General features: G+C 33.6%; 2 protein-coding genes across 2 annotated transcripts; one reads left to right on the top strand and one right to left on the bottom strand.

The window, feature by feature from the left end:
* Nucleotides 1-823: 823 nt before the first annotated feature.
* On the top strand, nucleotides 824-4,203 carry LOC122317905 (probable prefoldin subunit 4). The gene is made up of 3 exons (XM_043134981.1): nucleotides 824-982; nucleotides 1,118-1,228; nucleotides 3,609-4,203. Exons 1-3 carry the CDS (start codon nucleotides 974-976, stop codon nucleotides 3,867-3,869), a joined length of 381 nt encoding a protein of 126 aa, XP_042990915.1. The 5' UTR covers nucleotides 824-973; the 3' UTR covers nucleotides 3,870-4,203.
* Nucleotides 4,204-11,173: 6,970 nt separating this feature from the next.
* LOC122319409 (PRA1 family protein E-like) lies at nucleotides 11,174-12,241 on the bottom strand. Its single transcript, XM_043137472.1, has one exon. It carries the CDS (start codon nucleotides 11,991-11,993, stop codon nucleotides 11,469-11,471), a length of 525 nt encoding a protein of 174 aa, XP_042993406.1. The 5' UTR covers nucleotides 11,994-12,241; the 3' UTR covers nucleotides 11,174-11,468.
* Nucleotides 12,242-12,673: the final 432 nt, after the last annotated feature.

Genomic DNA, 12,673 nt, shown 5'->3' with positions numbered 1-12,673 from the left:
TGAGCATCCAAGAATGGTGTTGATGAATGCAAATCAATGTCTGCATGACTTTTCTAAAGGTCAAAATTATCAGTAAGAAAGTATGCAACAAAGAAGTATTGTGAGGTCCTTAAGTACATGGAAGAAACCAATTGGGACATTCTGCAAGGCCAACAGAGATGTAGCTATGGATAGCAAGTCAAAAACAGCAGGAGTTGAAGTGATTATAAGAGATAATGAATGTGAGATCATAGTTGGCCTGTGTTCATTCATAAAGCATGCATTGAAGCCTATAACAGCAGAGGCAATGGCATTAAGAAAAACTATGGATTTTCTGTATGGAGCTAGGGATGACAAGGGTGACATTAGAAGAGGATTCCCAAACAGTGGTGAATGACACAAATAGCATGGGAGCCATTAATACAAAATATGGTAATGTGATTGATGATACTAGAAGCATGCTTATGGCAAATCCACAATGGAGTGTCTGTTTTACATAAAGGGAGGCAAATAATGTAGCACATAAATTGGTAAAGTTAGCTCTTTCATATGTTGAAGAGCTAGTATGGATGGAGGAGGGTCCTGAAGAGATTTTGAACTTAATTCAAAGTGAAAAACCATGTAATAGCTGAATGGTTTGCATGATAAAATTCTATCTATTCTTTCAAAAATAAAAATAAATAAATCTTAGAAATTAAATAATTCAAACCTTAAAATTTAATTAATGTAAATTATGTGTTCTGATTGATAATAGAATAAATTTAAAATATTTTATATATTTTGAGAATGATAAAATTTGAACAAGAATTTTGAAAAAAACAAAAAAACAAAAAAAAACAAAAAAACAAAAAAGGAAAAATAGCCTTATTGTAAGTTCAAATCGGTTCGACCAAACAAGTTGGGTCTGGGTCTGGGTCGTTTGCAGTTTTGCAGTGGCACCGAGCTTCTACAAGAAACCAATATTGTTCGAGCTTCTCAAATCAAACTAACAAACATGCAGCAGGTAATCAAAACCCCTATGAAACTCAAAACCCTAGTTCATTCCAATCGTGCTTAGTTTATCTTTATTTCTATCCTTATTGATTTTTTTGTTATTATTTATTCGGGGGTCTGATTCTGTTCAATTCTGATACCGAAGGGTGGGGGTTCAGATACGGAGGTGACTTGGGAAGATCAGCAGAACATCAACAAGTTTGGAAGATTAAACAACCGCTTTCACGAGCTCCAGGATGAGATCAAAAACGCCAAGGTTTAGTACTACAAATGTATTTGGAAAATTATATAATGATTTTTATTTTATTTTCACTTTTCAAATGTTGTATTATTTATCGTTGGTAGTAAAGTTTGGGCTAATCTTGATATGCTTTGGTTTCGATTTTGTTGATGTTTGTTATATACTTTTTCTTTCTTTATTTATTCCCGAATACATCTTGTCAAGAACTATGGAGTTGTGAGTCACTGAATGTGTTCCATAATTTGAAGTCGATTTTGAGAAATAATTAAAACCTCTTTCTAATTTTGGATCTTGATGGGTATTAGCTATCTTTTCATTTCGTCTGTTGTTAACTTCCCTTTCTTGGTAAAATTTTCTGATAATTTCTTATCTGGAGTGTGAATTTTTGAGATTTTTGTGTTTAATTTTAAATTTCTGATTAGTACGCCTCTAATTTATTTTCTTGAATTTAAGTAGGTATTTGTTTGTTTTGAATTGATTGTTTGTAGGTACACTCTGATAGTTTTCGTCTGTTAAATTTGTTGCTTGATTTGAGATATGCTTTAGAAAATTAGAGGAATTCTAGGTTTGATTCTTTTGTGAATCTATTGTTTTTTTAATCCAAACTGTACGTAGAAAACTACAGTAGACGAGCTAGATACTTTTGTGTTTTTTAAAATTCTTCGACTGATACTTGATGGAAACAATAAGATGAGAAAATTTGGTAAAAAGTAAAAGATATTAAAGATGCTGTTTGGAAAGGCTAAACCGAGGAAGCCAAGGGCAAGCTAACAGCTTTTTCTCTTATGTATAAATGTTTCAAGTTACGCTTAAACGGGCTTAGAAAAATGAAATATATTAAAAGAAGTAGATACTTTAGTCTCTAATCTACTGATATAGGAGTGTATGATCCCCAAGTATAATTAGATCAAAGCCTCTCTTGTGAATCAGGTGTCATCTGAAAATTCATAGAAACTAGTTAATGTAGTATCTACATCTTGTGAGATCATCTACATTAGTTTGGGAATATGTAGTAATCTTTTGTTTATTTGTTTTGTTACTGTGCCACGTGAACTAGGAATGGTCGAGCAGATCTCACAAGCTTAACCAAAGCAACCTTTATTGTTAATTCCTTAGTTTCTAATGGAATTTATAAGATAAAATGCCTATAATTTTTTATCTGAAATTTTTGGGGAGTTCCCTTAATAATTAAAATGTCTGATCCCTTTTGTTCTTATGAGGGAGCCTACTGTTCTTTAATACCTTCTACGATGCTTGCAGTTTTTCATTCCCTGTCATTTGTATAATATTCTCGACCCTTTCGAAGAATTATTACACAAGAACAGTTCTTGTGTTTCTGAATAAAATTCTGGTGATTAGGTTTGACGTTAATTAGTATGGAAAGGAGGTTTGAGGGTTTATCTAATGCTTTTGAGTTCATTATGAAAAGTTGCAATATGTTCCCTATAATTTTTTCAATTTTCTTTCTAGTGAGAACCTGAAATATTTCTAAGCATCAAATTCAAAATTTTCATCTAAAATTTCAATGGATTCTTCCATCTCTTACCCAGAAACATCTGTTTGTCTCTCTCTAGAATTTGTCCCTGTAATTTTCATAGAGGACCAGTATTTTTGGAAATGGCTAGTAAAATATTCATAACTAAAATGCAGATATAGGGACTGATGTTGTGAATCTCCTTTGCTATTTGTGTTACATTTTCATAGATCACTTAGTTATTTATTGATGGTTATATGAACATTTGTATGGAATCTTTTAGTACGTCTTGAACTGAAAAAGAACATTGCTATTAGATGTAAATGGGTATGAATCGATAATTTCTTAGGACATTGCGGTGTATAAGAAAATAGTTAAAAAATCTCAATTGCTAAAGTTCTGCAGCTGTGAAAACTGCAAATTCATTGTTATAATCACTGCTACTAACAAGGTGTAGGTCACATGAATGCTCCAGCATCTCTAAATGAACTTAAATTGTGTAAACTTGTTGAAGTATATATGTTCTTGAGCCATGTGGCCTCAACACTAGAGACACAGTTGAATTTGGAAGGTCGATGGCCAGTATTCCTTATAGATAGAGGGAGTAAGTAAAATAAGAAAGTTAAAAAATGTAAAATGGAACAGAATTTGGGATGCTTGAGGTAATTAGAACAAGCATTTGTCTCCACGTCTTTATTGCATATATAAAGTGTCTATGTAGTACAGTTGGGCCTTAACTGTGTTAAAGCTAATTAAAGCATGGTATTTTTTCTTTTCTGAATGCAATGTGTGTGTGAAAGTGTATATTTATTGGAGTTGCATTGCTTTGCGATTACATGTAGCTGAAAAGATATTTTCGGGTTGTCCTGTTCTTTCTTTTTAACATCTGCTCCTCCTTAGTAAATGGTCCTTTTTCCTCAGGAAACGAATGATAATCTGGAGGATGCTAGCAATGAATTGATTCTCACTGATGAAGAGGTGGTTCGGTTCCAACTGGGGGAAGTCTTTGCCCATGTCCCGAAGGAAGAAGTGGAGAGCAGGATAGAACAGATGAAAGAGGTGACAAGCAAGAACTTGGAAAAACTTGAGGAAGAAAGGGATTCTATTCTTGCACAGATGGCCGAGTTGAAGAAGATTTTGTATGGGAAATTCAAGGACTCCATTAATCTAGAGGAGGATTGATACGGATGAGATGCGACTTCTGTCAATTTGGTTGGCAAGTTATTAGGGAAATGACTTTCAGCAGATTCTGATGCTTGGATATTGCAGTTGTCTTCACCACCAATAGCTTTGATCTCCTGCGAGGAAAAGGCTCAAAGGAGCTTCCAGTAAGAAGTTTTATCATCTTATGATTGTACTAAATTGCTTCTAGAATCGACAAAATCCCTATTTTCTTTGCTAAGGTGTTGCCTGCACCACAAGGATCGCTGATCCAAAAGCTGAAAACTTTTCTTTTCAGAGGAAGAGAAGTTGAATACTCTGAATGCTTATGGATGCGCATCATATGTTTTAGTAAGGAAAAAAACTTGCATGATTCTAAGAAATTAAAGGGAGGGGGAGATATTACACTTAACCCACAAATTAGCATTCATTTTACAATACCACCCTGTTTCGTGAATGAAGATCCCTCCGATTATAGTCTAGTACCCTTGGTTGGGTTCTCATTGTTCAGAATAGATCCTGATTGAAATCGAGGAGGGAGAAGAGTTCCCTCGGATAAGATCCCTCCAATTATAGTCTAGTACCCTTGGTTGGGTTCTCATTGTTCAGAATAGATCCTGATTGAAATCGAGGAGGGAGAAGAGTTCCCTCGGATAAGGGTAAGGAGGTGGGTGTGATGATGCATCGTCCAACTCGGAATTGGAAATATTATATTCAGAGTAGGATCCTATCTCTATATCGTGTGAGGAATTTGAATCAAGACATTTCCATTATGGGTCAGCATGTTCATTCAACTAGGGTTGAAAAGTTTGTTGGAAAAAAAAAAAAAAAACTCGGGTTGAAAAGAAAAGAAAATAGAAATGAGAGTTCTGGTTGTGGCCAAGCCAAGAGGAGGTGTTGTTTGGACCTTGACGAAGCCTAAGATACTATTAATTTTAACATGTTAATTAGATGAGTGAATGATGCAACTTACACAATTCAAATTCTGCATGGCGTTTCATCAAAAAAGTTGTGGCATATTAATGTCGCATGTGCGTGGGTGATATGTGGCATTATGTTAGGGATCTCGGTCTAGTCTCAAAACATTATGGTTCTCTATATCCATTTCACCCAATTATGACCAATGAGCCCATCTTTCTTGCTTGCCCTTTACTTGAGTCTATACGTGAGTGATGAGATTTAGTGAATATGATGATTGGTGTTGTGGTTGGTGAATTGGGATCTTGATGGTATGGTATGGTGTATGGTATGATGATAGCCGAATGGTGTGATTTGGCTATGGTAAGTGCCCCTTGGGTGGTATTATGGTAAATATGGAAGTGAGGCTAGGGTTTAAGGTTTCCTAAAATATAGGAAATCCTTATGGATGCTAGGGTTTTATGTAGGAAATATGGAGGCACTAGATCTAGTTTAGATCTAGAGTTTTATGATGAAAATAATTAGATCTAGGATTATGGAAGGTTATATGGAGGCTAATATGGTATTTGGATGATAGGAAAGTGAAGGAAAAAGCCCAACAAAGCTAGATCTTCTTGGAAAAGTAGATCTAGTGGGTTGGGATGGTTGGGGCATGATAGGTAATGTTAAGTGCAAAAAGAATAATGCAAATAACAAATAAATAACAAGAATGAAACTCAATAATGGAAAAGAGAAACAAACTTTCTTATAGATTGATAAATGAATCAACACCCGTCCACAAACGTCAAGGTTTTAAATCTCTATTTGGGATTCACACGGGTTGCACCCAAATAGCCCAAGTGCTAAACACCGAAGGAGATCATAAGAACAAATAAGCCGTCCACAAAGGAATTTGTCAAAAGATAATAAGAATGAGACTAGAGTGGCCTTTATATAAGCTTACAATGGGGAGACTCCTAATGATATTTGAATAAGGAAATAATTCCTAGTAGTAATAAAATAAGGAAATAAGGAAATATATAAATACTAGAATAAGGAAATAATTCCTAATAATACTAAAATAAGAAAATAACATAAAATAATAAAATAATAATATTACTCTGGTCGTGGGGCCCATGGGGGCCCACGGCTTGATTGGTGTTGGCCCGTGCTGAAAATGGCCAATGGCATAGGCCATGGGTGTTGGCTGACTGTTGCGTGGGCTTGCCATGGCATGGGCCATGGCATGCTGGTAGCGTATCAGTGGTGCCGACTAGGCATGTCAGTGAGTGTGTCGAGGCTAGGCCCGATGCCACTTTTCTAGAGGGTCTTAACACATTAACTTGGGTGGCTGTCCCATATGAACTTCTCCAATCATATTCTTAGGACAAGTTTGGAGAAAGAAGAGATGATAATTTTGTGAATAATAATAAGATAGTCTGTGAATAGTAGTGAGATAGTATGAGTTGATATTTTATGGGGTTATGGGAAATGAGAGAGAAAAAAATTAAATAAAAAATATTATAAAGTTAAAATATTGTTAGAATATAATTTTTTAATATTATTTTTATTTAAAAATTTGAAAATGTTGATTTTTATTTTATTTTTGTTAAAAGCTTTGAAAAGTTGTAATGATTAGTTTAAAAATATTTGTGTTTGAGTGATGTTTGAGAATGAAATGAGATAAAAATTTTGATATGAAATTATTTTTCCAAAGAAGCCCTTGATCATTCTAAATATTAAAGACAATCAGGAGAGGGCGACAGGTGTATTAAGGGCTTGTTTGGACACTTAGGTCTCGTTTGGATATCAATATTAATCCATCACATTCCCTTCTCAAACATAACTTAAATATAAATATTTCTCAATTTTAAATTTTTAACTTTTTTTGTATAATCATTACAACTTTCTTAAACTTAAAAAAAAAACATGAAAAATAATTCAATTTTTTTAAATCTCAAAACAAAAATAATATTAAAAAAATAATACTCTAAAAATATTTTTTAACTTTATAATATTTTTATTCAAATTTTTCTCATATTTTCTAATACTCAATAAAAAATTTTAATTTAAACAATTTTATTGTTATTCACAGATTTTTCATCTCGTCGCTAGGGGTGTAACCGGTCTGGTCCAGTTTTGAACAAAATTTAGGATTGAACCGGTATGTACTGATTTTTTATTTTTAAAAACTGATTACACACCGATTATTCCCCTAAACCGGTACGTCCGATTTCGATCTAGTTCGATTTGATTTTTCGGCTTTAATATATTAAGTATATTATTATTACTAATGTATTTATTAAAAGCAATATATTAGTAATTTATTAGACAATAAAATATATTTAATATATATATTTTATATTTAAAACATATGATTAAATAAATATTTATGTTTAAAATTAAAATGTTATGTTATAAATTATAATATATTATTTCATACATAATTATATATTTTATATATACAAAATTATATATAATATTAAAAATTAATAGAAAAAATATATATATATAATATGTGAACCGGTTCGGTGTTAGAAAATGTAAAATCAATTTCAGACCGGATTTGACCAGTTTTTAAAAATAGAGGAAATGATTTCAATCTGAACCGGTTGAAAGCTAGACCAAACCAATAGGTCCGGTCTAGTTCGGGCCGGTTTTCCAACTTTTTGGTTTATTTTTACACTCCTACTCATTGCATTCTTCTAAATCAGGCCCAAGTGTCCAAATGAGGGAGAAACTATTCTATCGAGATACTTTTGTTTCCTTGCTCAATCTCCTTTGAGCAAACTTTCATCAATAATCATATAGTGCAGTACTATATACATTTTGTTTTTAGAGCTTTGCTTGGAAGTCTAGAGCCTAATAGACTGGCATTCAAGACCATAAAAAAGAGACGGTCATGTGGCTTGAGAGGCCCTTCAAAGAGGATGGGGTTCTCAAAATGTTAAAAAAAAAAAAAAAAAGGTAGTGCAAAAGCATTAGCTTCAATTGGTTTTATTATTGGAATGTGTTTGAAGTTATGTGTGGGTGTTGCATGAGTTTCATACAAATAGTAGGTTTGAAAAAAAAAAAAAAAACGTTGAGTGCCACCTTATTAGCTCTCACTAGGCCTGCAATCTGGTATATCACAATTGGGTTTGTACCCGACCCGACCAACAATATTTAAGGAGGCAACTTGATCCAAACTGTCTTGATCAGAATAAAACCAGGTCAAATCCATATGACTTGATATGGTTTTTTTTTTTAAATTATTTTTAAAAAATTGAAAATCCTACACTATGCTGCCAATACTATTACAAATACTGCCACCTTTGCTGCATCTCCATCACCAACCTCGAAAAGCTTCAAGTTCTTGGCCATGGCAATGGTGGCACAATCTACAAGGTCTGCCACAAATGCACCCATCATGTCTACGCCCTCAAGGTCTTTCACGTGGATTGGGACCCCACCCTCCGCCAATAGGTCTTTCAGGAGATGGAGATCCTCCGATGCACCGACTCTCACATGTTTGTTGTCATGGCATATTCGAGAAGCCATCCGACAACATTGCGACTCTCATGGAATACATGAACTTGGGTTCTCTCGACTTGCTACTCAAGACCCATGGTACTTTCTCCAAGTCCAAGCTTGCTGACATTGCATGCCAGTTATTAGCAAAATAGTGAATTTGGTAAACCGGACCAGTGGGTTTGGTCCGGTACTAAGTCTGATTCGGTCTGGTATCGGTTTTACTTTTTTTAAAACTTGTCAAAATCGTTCTAGTTCCGAGTTTTTTTTTTCTAAAATCGGACTGGACTGGTTCATATATATTTTTTAATTTTTTATATTGTATATAATTTTTATATATAACATATCATTATATATAAAATAATTTTGTACTATATGATAAATTATAAATTAATATAATATTAAACTTTAAAATCTTATATCACTATAGTTTATTGTATTAATGGTTATAATAATATTATTTAGTACATATTAATACTTATACTAATATTATATCACTATATTATATATTATAATATATCTCCATAGTTTATAATACAATTATAATATATATTATAATACATTACAAGATATTATCATTATAGTATTGTTGTCCAGATGACTAACACAAGAGTAGGGTGAATTGAGTTGTATTAAAAAAAACAATTATAAATCAAATATACAATATAAAATATAAACAAAATATAAAATAGTAATAAATATAAAAAGTAAGGGTAACAGAAAAGCAAACTCAGTATGTTAACGAGGTTCGGCCCCACTACCTACGTCCTCGCCTCAACCTACCCCTTGAGGATTCCCAAATTCACTATTCAACCTCCTTCATGTGGAGATAGAAACCTATTACACCTTTGAACAACACCGCTACAAAGGATCCGTGTAGAACACCCTCTACACTTGCAATCACCTTACACGTAGTGATTCAACTATTCCCTGTGTAGAATACTTTCTACACGCACAAGAGTTATACACACCATTTTACTGATACAAGATCTGATAGTGGGTAGGTTATCAAAAAACACTCCTCAATGAGTGGAATAAGAATAATACAGCGCAAACTATATCTCTCAAAATGAATAAGAATTAAGGCTCAATGTTTAGAGAAGAGAGAATGAAAGTTTTGAATGAATATTGTATGCTTTTGGTATTGTGAATGTGAAGCTCTCAAATGATCTATTTATAGGCATATAAGACTTCATATTCAAATTTAAAAAGATTCACATGTCAAAGACAATATCATTCATTTTTTCAAAACATTTAAATAAAAGGTTCTTCTTTTTCAATTGTCAAAGACAACATCATTCATTTTTTAAATACTTTAAACCTAATTTTTTACTTTTGACATATGACAAAATGAGTACACTTTACTTTTCAAAAAATTCAAACCTAATCTTTTACTTTTTGCATATGACAAAAGGAGCACACTTTATTTTTCAAAATTTTCAAATAAAATCATCTACCTTTTGCATAAGTCAAAAAAAGCATCAATCACTTTTGAAAATATTCAAATAAAACATGCATATGTGAAAGATGACAATCAATCATCTTTAATATTTTTAATGTTCAACCCTTTAATCAAGGAATGCATATGTGAAAGATAACAATCAATCATATTTCAAAATTTTTAAAATATTCATGCACATGTGGAAAATGTATTTTAATGCTTTATGATAAAATATTAATTTTGAATCTTAATCCTAATTTCAAATTTTTAAGAGATTTACAATATTACTCTATGACTTTAATGTGAATTTATTTTCTTCTTACTCATGTTTGTTTCCTTGATGTGCTTGACTCCATTGTGTAGACAACTTGAGTTTGAGACTTCTTTATTTTTTGAATTCATTTGTTATTATCAAAATCTATGTATAGATATATAATTACGCAAAACTTGAAACCTTGGATTCAACAAGTATTATCTACTATAATATACTATATTGTATATTATATTATATATATATGTATATTATATAATATATAATATATATTAAAACTAAAAAAGGGGATTGAATTAGATTGGAAATTGCTAAAATTGGAGTACCGGTAAGGAGGGTAATCGGTGCGTAATCGGTTTTGAAAAATATAAAATCGGTATATACCGATTCGGTTCTAAATTTTGTTCAAAACTGGACTAGACTAGACTGGACCGATTATACCTCTAGCCGAACTCAACGGTGCCGTGCCGTTGTTGTTGACGTCTATATTGGCTAGAAGGTCGTGGAGCTGGTCATTGGAGGGCTTGAGACTGAGTGAGCGAAGAAGGTTGAGTGGGTGGCTATTAGCTAGGGTTTGAAGACTGAAAGTATGCTTTTATACTCTTGAACGGGTTGACACTAATTATTACCCGTTATTAGTCGGGTTGGAGACCATCCAATAAAATTTGGGTGGGTTCGGGTCATCCTAATTAAATCCCATGGGTATTCGGGTCACATGCAGAGCCCTATGGAGAGAGCTCTCCCTACTAAAACAAACTGAAAAGTGGAAAAAAACAAAAAAAGCGCACACACACACGAATGATTTGGCAAAAAAAATTAAATGCACTTATACAGCGGGGCACAATTTTCAGACCTCCTCGCATCGCCCCAAATGGTGATGATCTTTGGTAGCACTTTTTTGAATCTGTACGGAGTCAGCCACGTGGTAACAGCCACCATATGGTGACTCATTCATTTTTTTAAAAATAAAATGTTTAATTCTTTATTTGAGAAATTATGTTCATTAACAAAAATAATCATTTTAAGCACACATCCAAGGAAACCACATAACGAGTGGAAGGAATCTACAGTCTACTTTTTTAACATGCCAAGTTTCTTCATTTAAGAGATCTTAAGGGTTTCAAGAAATTTCCCAAATATATATAAAATCTAATGTAAATTTCTGGAAGAAGTGGCTACTCCTAAAGTTTTGAATATTCACGGAGATGAATATACAAACCAAATCAACAGAGCACAGAACCTAACCCCTCATATATACAGCCAATTACAGAACCCACCGCAAATCAAACCCGGAGAAACCAACGTCAACTTGTTTCTTGAAATCGGTCAATTACCTCAATACTAATTAGAAATCAAACCTTAAAAGGATGATCACCAGTTGTATTTGCTTCATTTTATATGAATGAACTCTGTTTCTTATAAAAAAAAAAAAAAAAGAAAGGCCAATCACCAGCCGTGAAATCGTATAAAATTTTCATGAATGAAAGGGAGGAACAATTACTCAAATCCGAGTATATGGGGTTGGCCATGGTGACTGTGTCCCCACGACCGAGACCAACCCACCTTCCGTGGCGCTCTCCTCGTCAAGAAACAAGTCATCCGTGCCACGAAAACCTGCGTGCAACCCGACAACTACGACCCCAACAATCAGAGCCACCAACACATTCAACCCGACATTGGTGAGCACCAATGCGACCACAGTAACAAGTCCCAGAACGCCAAGCACAACCCTGTCGTCCAAGGTTCGATCGAAGAGGACGACCGGGCTGTCTCTATGGAAGTAGAGGAAGAACCAGGCGACAAATACAACGAGAAAGACAATCATGGAGATGGGTTGCCATAGCAGGCTGAGGTAAAGGATGAAGAGCACGGCCATGGCATAGTTGACTCGGAAATGGTAGAAGTTCCGTCTGATGCGGGAAATGGCGTCCTGGTTGGAGTATGGGAGAGAGAAGGAGGATAAGGGGGTGAAGAGCTCGGGCCATGGCCGCCGCGTGGCTATTTGAGTTTGATTTTCAGTTGACATGAAGATCAGAGATCACGTCGGAATGTGGTAATTGTTGTGTGGAAAGAGGATATGACGTAGGGAAAATCCAAAGGCAAGGGCAAAAGGAGTGAGAGGGTTTTGGATAGACGAAAGAGGTGGAGGAACGGAAAAGAAAAATAATACCAGAACCTTACGCAGAAAATGCAGAGGTTTCCTCGTGGGCTTTCGTGGTTATAACTTATGTATTTGTTAAAGAAAGCAACCAGTAATCACCACCCGAATATTAGACCCTGCGCTTGTTTCAACTTTAAATTGGTAAACCAGATATATTTATAGCTGCAAATATTTTTTAAAAATAAAAAAATTATATTCACCATCCTCTTAATTTTGGTCTCTTTATCATTTCCTTAGTAACATAAATAATTAAATAATATGTAATAAATAATAAATAATTTTCTAATAATTTAATATCATATTAAAAAAATAGTGTAAAGATGTTAAAACAAAAGACTTCTCAACTACGAAAACATTTTACTTTCTTATGTTTGGCTGCCACGCTTTGAATGGTCTTGAAAATCATTTCAGTGAAATGATTTTGAAAATAATTCATGGTGTGTGGCTAACAACTTGAAAATGATTTGTGTTGTTTATTTTACATTGAAAATAATTTCTTGTAATATATATATATATATATATATATATATATATTTATATATTAG

This window comes from Carya illinoinensis, chromosome 8 (genome assembly GCF_018687715.1).
Source record: "Carya illinoinensis cultivar Pawnee chromosome 8, C.illinoinensisPawnee_v1, whole genome shotgun sequence".
Classification (NCBI taxonomy): domain Eukaryota; kingdom Viridiplantae; phylum Streptophyta; class Magnoliopsida; order Fagales; family Juglandaceae; genus Carya; species Carya illinoinensis.
The sequence above is the reverse complement of the archived record's forward strand: the minus strand, read 5'-3'. Positions and strand labels throughout refer to the sequence as shown.

Coding starts and splice junctions, on each gene's coding strand:
- LOC122319409 (XM_043137472.1), bottom strand. CDS start 11,993: ATGTCAACTGAAAATCAAACTCAAATAGCCACGCGGCGGCCATGGCCC.
- LOC122317905 (XM_043134981.1), top strand. Junction 1,229..3,608: donor ATGAGATCAAAAACGCCAAG/GTTTAGTACTAC, acceptor CTTTTTCCTCAG/GAAACGAATGATAATCTGGA.